The following is a 7,518-nucleotide window of genomic DNA, read 5'->3' on the forward strand; positions in this document are numbered from 1 at the left end:
ATGTGGCTTGGCTTTTACAGCCAAGGCATCATTGGGATTTTTCTTTGACTTTGACTGTCCTATGGAAATTTATTGGATTATTTTCTTTTTTCTTTTCTCTTTGTTGACTCAATTTATGGAAATTTATTGGATTAATTTTCTCTTATTTTTCTTTGGGTTAGTTACAAAAAATATATTAATCATGAAAAAAAATATTACTCCTTTATTACATTGTAAACTTTCAACTATTCAAATATATATCATATCAAAGTAAAATTACGTTATTTAAAATTAATTCAAATAATAAAAATAAGTTAGAAATTTAGAATTTAAAGTTGAAATATTATGTTAAATATATAAAAATTAAAACAAAGTAGTTATTTTATCACCGTTATTTGCTACTAATAAAGTTATGATGTGATTGAATGTTTCAGTGTCAATTTTTGCATTTTGTTCGTAATTTTTAACTTAATTACCAACTCAAAATTTTCATGGAATCAATTAGGTGAATCGAAAAAATATATAAAATTTGTATTGTTTTCCCTTTTGTTTTTCTTTTCAAAATGATTTTGATAATGAAAAAGAGAACTAATAAATCCTATAATTTGATTCTAAACTTCTTTAAATGCAAAATTCAGTTATTTTTTTGACTTTTTTGAATTTTCTTAATAACAAAATTTTTAATAAATTTTAAAAAAATTATATTTGAAAAAACTTCTACATTATTTTTAAAAAATTTTAATAAATATTTTTTATTATATTTAATTAAAATTTTACATTTTATTTAAAAAATTATATAACTAATAATTAATTATTTTATATTAATCAAAATATTACTCATTATTTTATATCAAATGACTTATAATGATATAATTAAGTGAATTTTCATCATCTATATTAATTATAAAATTTTATTTAATTAAAAAATATAAAATTTAATTAAATATAAAAAATATAAAAAAATTTCAATTTGATTGAAGAGTTGAAAATTTTTTTTGAAGAGTTGAAAAAATTTTTTAAAACATTATACCATTTTAAAAAAATTATCCTTCCAAAATTAGGGCCTGAAGGTCAAGGATGATCCGACTCTAAATTTCATCCACGAGATTTCTTTTATACGGTAACAGTATCTAAATAATTAATTGTATTCGGTAATAAATTCCAAGCAAAATGATCAATCATTACCCAGAATTTGTTGAACAAGTAAAATGAATGATTAAAGGCGAGCCAGGCCCAGCGAAGCAAAACCTTGGGAAGCCACCCACCTCCCAAACCGAAACCGCAACAGATAGCATCATCAGTCAAAAACTTCCCTTCTAAACAAACCGAAGGACGGCTCTTCCGATTAAACCGACCCCACAGGCCGCAACTTCAGTCTTCAAACCGCGGGGGCAAGCACAGTGTGTAGCGCACGCGCCTCTGGATTTTGACCACAAAAACAATGCTTCCAAGAAGCGTTACTCGTAATAATTTCATCATCATATGATATTTGTTTTCCCGTTTTTTCCTAAGCGTCAATCCAACGGCCAGAACATCAGTTACGTGGTCAATTCCAAACCTTGATTGGATTGACACGTGTCTGGCCCACATTTTTTGTTGTTATCTTCTCTGTCGTGTCGCTAAGGTTTTCTTGTATGTGTTCCACATTTCCAAATGCAATGAAAGCCAAGTTTCTGGGTGTATAGGGTGCCTTTGTCAGATTTAGGTGGCACTTAGGCAAGGGTAGGACCGTCATTTCAGAATACTCAAAGAACATTTAGAATTTCTTTTTTTGGGTTAAAAAAAATTTTCCATGGATGCAATCACTTTACACGGTCAAAAAGACACTGTGACGGGTGCATTTTATTCTGTTGAAAAGTCAAAATATTCTAATACTAGAGAAGAGAGTATAATTGCCATTGATACTAGCCAAAATTTACAAAAATGGGCTTTCAAGCATTTTGTAATTTAGTTCTCTCTTAATTACATATCATTTACAAAAAATAAGGGTTGATATTTACTTAAGTACTAGTACTAATTAAGATTAATACCTGTAGATGGATGAAGAATTCATCTGAAAAGCATCTTCAGCTCTTCAATCCTGGCTGATCTGACTTCTTCATCAGTTAAGGCACCAGCAATCATCTTCTGCTTCCTGGCCTGAACTTGCTGCATCCGTTCCTCCACTGTGTCCTGTATCATTCATTTTTTTTTTTTTTTTATAATTGAGGAAAGAAGGATCCTAATTTTACTTTTTAAGTAAAAAATAATACACTAATCAATAAATTAAATGTTCAAATATAAATAAATAAAAAAAGAAAAAAAATCAAAATTTTCAAGTTTAAAAACCTTTGGTTAGGTTGAAGGGTAACAGTTTAAACTGAAGAATCTGGCAGGAAGACCTAATCAACCAAATAAGAATTATTAACAGAAACTGCCATGTTATTGAACAAACCCATCAAAGTTTTTCAAGTTTAAACAATTTCCATGTCCAAGTTGCCCAACCCTGGGATTGGCGGTGGGATGTCCTTGGCTTAGAAGTTAGAACCAATCAAACCTCAGGAGGCCGGCTCTAGTTGGTTGTGTGTTAAACAAGGGTCATCTACAGAAATGAGCCAAGTCCATACGTTGTGAGTCAATTTTTGACACATTCCAGCCCGTTTTACAATCCAATAGATAGATGAAACTTGAAAGACTGAACTCACCTTAACAATGAACCTTCTAACAGCTACGGCTCTCTTTTGTCCAATACGATGAATTCGCATAATTGCTTGTTCCTCCACTGCAGGATTCCACCATGGATCCTACAAGAGGATAGTGACAAATTAAGACCAGGAGATTAAAATTTCTCTGTTTTTTTTTTCTTTTTTCATCTTTGAAATATCCCTGGCAAAAGAGAAAGGTTGAGATCGAGGAAGGCAGAGCTGAGAATGTACCACTAAGAAGACATTAGAGGCTGCAGTTAAGTTCAGGCCCACGCCACCAGCTTTCAAAGACATAAGCAAAACCTGCAACAGTAAAAGAAAAAGGATTGATTCAATGCTAATCAGAATTTTTCTGTCATAATGCGCTGACACAAAGCTATCTAAATTGTCATACGTAGTGCTCACCATTTTCTCTCCTGTCTCACTGAACTCCTTCAGAACCTTCTCCCTTTGTTTTTGCACCAGTCTCCCGTCAAACCTTAAGAATCCAATTCCTCTCCTCCTTAATGGGATTTCTAAGAGATCTAGAAATGAAGTCCACTGGCTAAACACAATGCTCTTTTCACCAGAACCTGACCGGTGAATGCGTTCCAAGCACTCTAACAGCTTTGAAACCTTTGAAGACTCTTTCCAGTTCTTCTCAATGTCTACTCGAAACTTGCTATCAGTTGGACAAGTTATGAGGTCAGTTTTCTTCAGCACTGTCCTGCAGATTGGGCACAACCCAACTGTTGGTGTGCGCCAACTTGAGAGGAGACATTCCCTGCACATCCTATGAGCACAAGGTGTGAGCACGGGGTCATCTGCAGACTCCATGCAAATTGGACACTCTGTGTTTTCACCTTTCCGGATACCATCAACAACTTCTTCAATGTAGGCTCTGGTAGGGGCATTTTGATTTGGAGAGACAGAATCAGGCAGAGTTTCAAGAAACCTTCTGGCAAGTTTGTTCACGTCCGAATACTGCTGTGAATCAGCCCGACTGCATATTTTCCAGGCCAAAAAACAGGTTAGAAAGGGAAAATAATTCAGATATGATGACAACTATTTAAAACACCAGTAAGAAGTTCACCAAATATCTTGACTCCCATTATACCTCATAACAAGAAAGGGGTGATTGCAACACTGCCTCAGTCGAAGTAATAGCTCAAGAATGGATGCATAATTATGAAGAACCTTGCCTTGTGCAACAAATTGATCAAACTGAACCTGTTTAAATCGAATAAATATTTGCAAGCATTATCTCAGGTAGGGGTTTACTGAAAACTCAAAGGCAATAACTACTTCAGGAACATAGTCTGAAGAAAAGTTACTCCACAATATGACAGTGCATTTCTGGTGTAAGGCCGCAAATTACTAAATCAAAGAAGCATTTAGAGACCAAACTTACTTTAGATCTTTTGAATAGAGCATCATAGAAATCACGTTCAGCTTCTGACTGCTCACACTCAATGATTTGAATATCAGTTGGAGGGAGAACAAGAATGGGCCTAACAAATCAGATGCATAAAACATCAAAACGCTGAACAATGATTTTCAGTCATATTGGAAAGAAGCTATGAACAAGAAAGGTTGACTGGAGCTGAGAAATACTCACCTTCCTTCTTTATCCTTTGTTTCCTTTGTTCTTCTCAACATCAGCAGCCGTAATATAGCCTTGATCCATTTCAATCCTGTTGGATTACCATTCTCATAAGGTCCTTGAATCTTTGCCTTCCACCTATACATATGCAAATGACATCATGAACAAAGAACTATGTAGGACTCACCAACAAATCCCAATTATACCTAATATTGCAGTCCTAATTAAAATATGGAATGTTAGCATTATTGGTGCCAAGCAGAATCTAAATACAGGTGAAAAACATAAAATCATTCTAACTTGTTCATACCATGCCCAGTTGCACCATGGCTCCACATGCAAGAAGCATAGAAGGCTGTATAGATCTTCCAAATTATTCTGCAGTGAAGGCAGACCAGAAAAGGAAATTAGGCACATGGCTATCATGAAGGCAAAGAATAAGTGCAATAAGAAAAAATGCAAACCTGAAGCGGGGTTCCAGTGAGACACCAACGGCAGTGTGCAGACAATGCAAATGCAGCTCGAGCTCCTATGGTCTTCGAGGATTTAATTGTATGAGCTTCATCTAAGACCACCCTATACCAGTCAACCTTGTGGTAAATGCTGTTCTGGGCATCCTGTATCAGAATGCCCAAAGAATTCAGTTTAAATAAGGAAAACTTAGATATTAAGACATGGCATCAGAAAAGTTTTGAACAGAGATGAAAAGGAATTGGAGCAAAAACTCTGTTCAGCATAGAAAATAGCCAAACCAAAAGTATTTTCTTACACTTTTATAAGCAGCAGTTAAGACCCCGTATGTCGTCAAGACCACATCATGCTCTGACATAACCCTGGGATCATTGGTTCTTTCACCACCATAGTGAACAAAAATTGATATGCTTTCAGGCCTTGAGTGGGTCTCAAGCTCATCCTGGGGATTTCACTAGAACTCATAAGATACCAATAAAACGTTGTGCCATTATGCAAATAACATTGTACAAGCTTTCTTTTGCATGCAGAGTCATTATCTCAAACATCAAACAGTGTGAATAAAGGAGTGACAAATGAACTTCAAAAACAATTCAACCATTAGCCCTTTATCTCTTAATGCAAGTGGGAAATAAGAAATCACCTTCCATTGGCTTAACAAAGCCATGGGACAAATAATAAGAGTGCCTCCCATTGCTCTACGTGGGGTGTTTGCATAAGCATCTTTCTTTTTGTTTGTACTTCTGCTATCATCTGCGTTCCTGGAATCAGGTTTTTCATTAGCAGGATTTCCTCTACCAAGTCTTGCAAGGATTAGCGCAATCGTCATCACAGTCTTCCCAAGACCCATTGCATCTGCTAGAATCTGCAAATACAATTGTCTAGTTAGATACAAAGCATAAAATACTACTACCACCACCACCATCCCCATTAAAAGGAATGAGAAAAAAAGAACATATCAAAGATGGAAGGCTACTGCTAACTCTAATAGCAACGTCTATGTGATAAATATGATGCAGGGTGTCTTACTCCTCCTCTTGCCATCTGCCTAGCACTGGGAAAATGAACTGTGGCTTCTCCTGAGAACACATTTACATAGATTGAGGAAGCCCTTCTGCTAGGAAGCATTTGTGATCAGGTTACACACTACTGAACTAATGATTAATCAAGGTTCACAACCAAAACAAATATACATACTCGTCACATATGCTATAAGCAGACCAGCATGGATGAAGAGTTTGTGCTGCTTTCTCAGCATCTATTCCTTTCTCCGACTCAGACATCCAGTAGAGAGCTTGTTTCTGGTACGGTCTCAAATCACATGTGAGTGTGTATGGGGGCTCCATTTCCTACGAGATTGTGAAAGAATGAGAGAATACATAGCACAACGTTGTTACTAAGTTCACAAACCACCTCAAATTCCCAAAACTGAAAGATAAATGCTTAAAAGGTCCTCTACCTCCAAATTGTATGCATCTGCAGAACCAACAATCTTATTCAACGATGCCTCTGAAATATCTTGTTCATCTTTATTCTGCTCCAAACAACCCTTTCTTCGTTTTGCTGTGGGCAAAGCTCCTGCAGCTTCACCATAATCAACCTGTTATAATCAACAAAATTGTCAATGTGCATCTCTGTCAAGCTCAAACACCAGTGACACAAATGTATATGGGCAAAAATGCCAATGTGCAACTAAGAAAAATTGGTTTTTTGGTTGTGCAATCAAAACTGTTGCTACATAATCACTTAAAGGGATTTTTATTATATTCCTTATCAGTTGCATCAATGGTGAAGGATGCCAAGGTATAAATGAATAGATAAATAATGCATAAAATCGATGGAGGACACTATAATAGCCATGAACATCCAAGCAGAACCCATTGCATAAAGCAAATGACGTTGAAGGTGTTCATCTAGGCATATAGAAACTTGCTAAGCCAATAAGCAATTAAACATCCGTAATAAAATTAAGGCTCAACAACTGAGTAATATAAAAAGTTATGGAGAAATTAAACATACTTCTGTATGGAGAACACGCTTGCCAGCACTCAGTTCCTCTGGAGTGAAGTCAGCCTGATGTATTGCAAAACAAAAACTAACAGCAGAGTTAAGAAACCACAACAACATTATAGCGAGGCCTACAGTAAAAAGTGACCTCATCTACAGTTTTTAACTTTCACCAAACTAGAGGTTTTGGAGAATACCTTCTGATATGGTCTTAAATTCAGGTGTTTGAATAGATTAAGCAGAGGGTTAAGCGTAGACTCCATCTTCCAAGGTGCATCAAACATCCACGAAGACTTGTCACCCTCTGTGAATATAGAACTGTGAATGTAGAAGCTGCCAAACATGATAAAAAAAAAAAAGGCAACTTATTTAGCTCCTTATTTAAGAAAAGTACAGTCCATCTATAAGCTAAAACAAACATTCAGTTAGCCGAAAAAAAAAATCAAAACTTTACCTTACAAATAGCATGATTTCTTGCATAATACTAAGTGTTGTTGGAGCAGCTATACACCGACCAATAAGTTTAACGTTATTGGAATATACAAGGGGATTTACCCATTTAGCCCAATCCACTGGAAGCCGACCAATCTAAAATTCAATAAAAATAAAAGAAAACACTCCTTAATCTCAACAAAAAATAATGCTAAAATCACCCCTTAAAAAATATTGAAATTAAGTACAACTGAAATAAGCTAACCACTCCACAGCGCTTAGTTGAGAAGCGAACTATAGACTGAAGCTTGTGACTGGCTGCTGGAGAAGGGAAAGTGAAGTAAACAATCTCATTATCTACCA

General features: G+C 35.5%; 1 protein-coding gene across 1 annotated transcript in view; it reads right to left on the reverse strand.

Annotated features, from left to right (window-relative positions):
* Nucleotides 1-1,871: 1,871 nt before the first annotated feature.
* LOC110421944 (Helicase protein with RING/U-box domain-containing protein) overlaps nucleotides 1,872-7,518 on the reverse strand; it is a 6,531-nt gene continuing 884 nt past the window's right edge. Inside the window, exons 1-18 of the mRNA XM_021435676.1 lie at nucleotides 7,421-7,518; nucleotides 7,178-7,311; nucleotides 6,921-7,056; nucleotides 6,736-6,789; nucleotides 6,176-6,316; nucleotides 5,914-6,065; nucleotides 5,746-5,830; nucleotides 5,360-5,581; nucleotides 5,015-5,158; nucleotides 4,710-4,862; nucleotides 4,556-4,623; nucleotides 4,261-4,383; nucleotides 4,054-4,153; nucleotides 3,760-3,872; nucleotides 3,069-3,645; nucleotides 2,895-2,966; nucleotides 2,664-2,762; nucleotides 1,872-2,151 (exon numbers count right to left, since the gene is read on the reverse strand). The exon at nucleotides 7,421-7,518 is cut by the window's right edge and continues 884 nt beyond it. Coding sequence (XP_021291351.1) covers nucleotides 2,029-2,151; nucleotides 2,664-2,762; nucleotides 2,895-2,966; nucleotides 3,069-3,645; nucleotides 3,760-3,872; nucleotides 4,054-4,153; nucleotides 4,261-4,383; nucleotides 4,556-4,623; nucleotides 4,710-4,862; nucleotides 5,015-5,158; nucleotides 5,360-5,581; nucleotides 5,746-5,830; nucleotides 5,914-6,065; nucleotides 6,176-6,316; nucleotides 6,736-6,789; nucleotides 6,921-7,056; nucleotides 7,178-7,311; nucleotides 7,421-7,518 — 2,594 coding nt within the window. The 3' untranslated portion in view covers nucleotides 1,872-2,028. The remainder of the gene's footprint in view (nucleotides 2,152-2,663; nucleotides 2,763-2,894; nucleotides 2,967-3,068; nucleotides 3,646-3,759; nucleotides 3,873-4,053; nucleotides 4,154-4,260; nucleotides 4,384-4,555; nucleotides 4,624-4,709; nucleotides 4,863-5,014; nucleotides 5,159-5,359; nucleotides 5,582-5,745; nucleotides 5,831-5,913; nucleotides 6,066-6,175; nucleotides 6,317-6,735; nucleotides 6,790-6,920; nucleotides 7,057-7,177; nucleotides 7,312-7,420) is intronic.

This window comes from Theobroma umbraticum, unplaced genomic scaffold, assembly GCF_002168275.2.
Source record: "Theobroma umbraticum cultivar Fairchild unplaced genomic scaffold, ASM216827v3 scaffold_130.0, whole genome shotgun sequence".
In the NCBI taxonomy this organism is placed as follows: domain Eukaryota; kingdom Viridiplantae; phylum Streptophyta; class Magnoliopsida; order Malvales; family Malvaceae; genus Theobroma; species Theobroma umbraticum.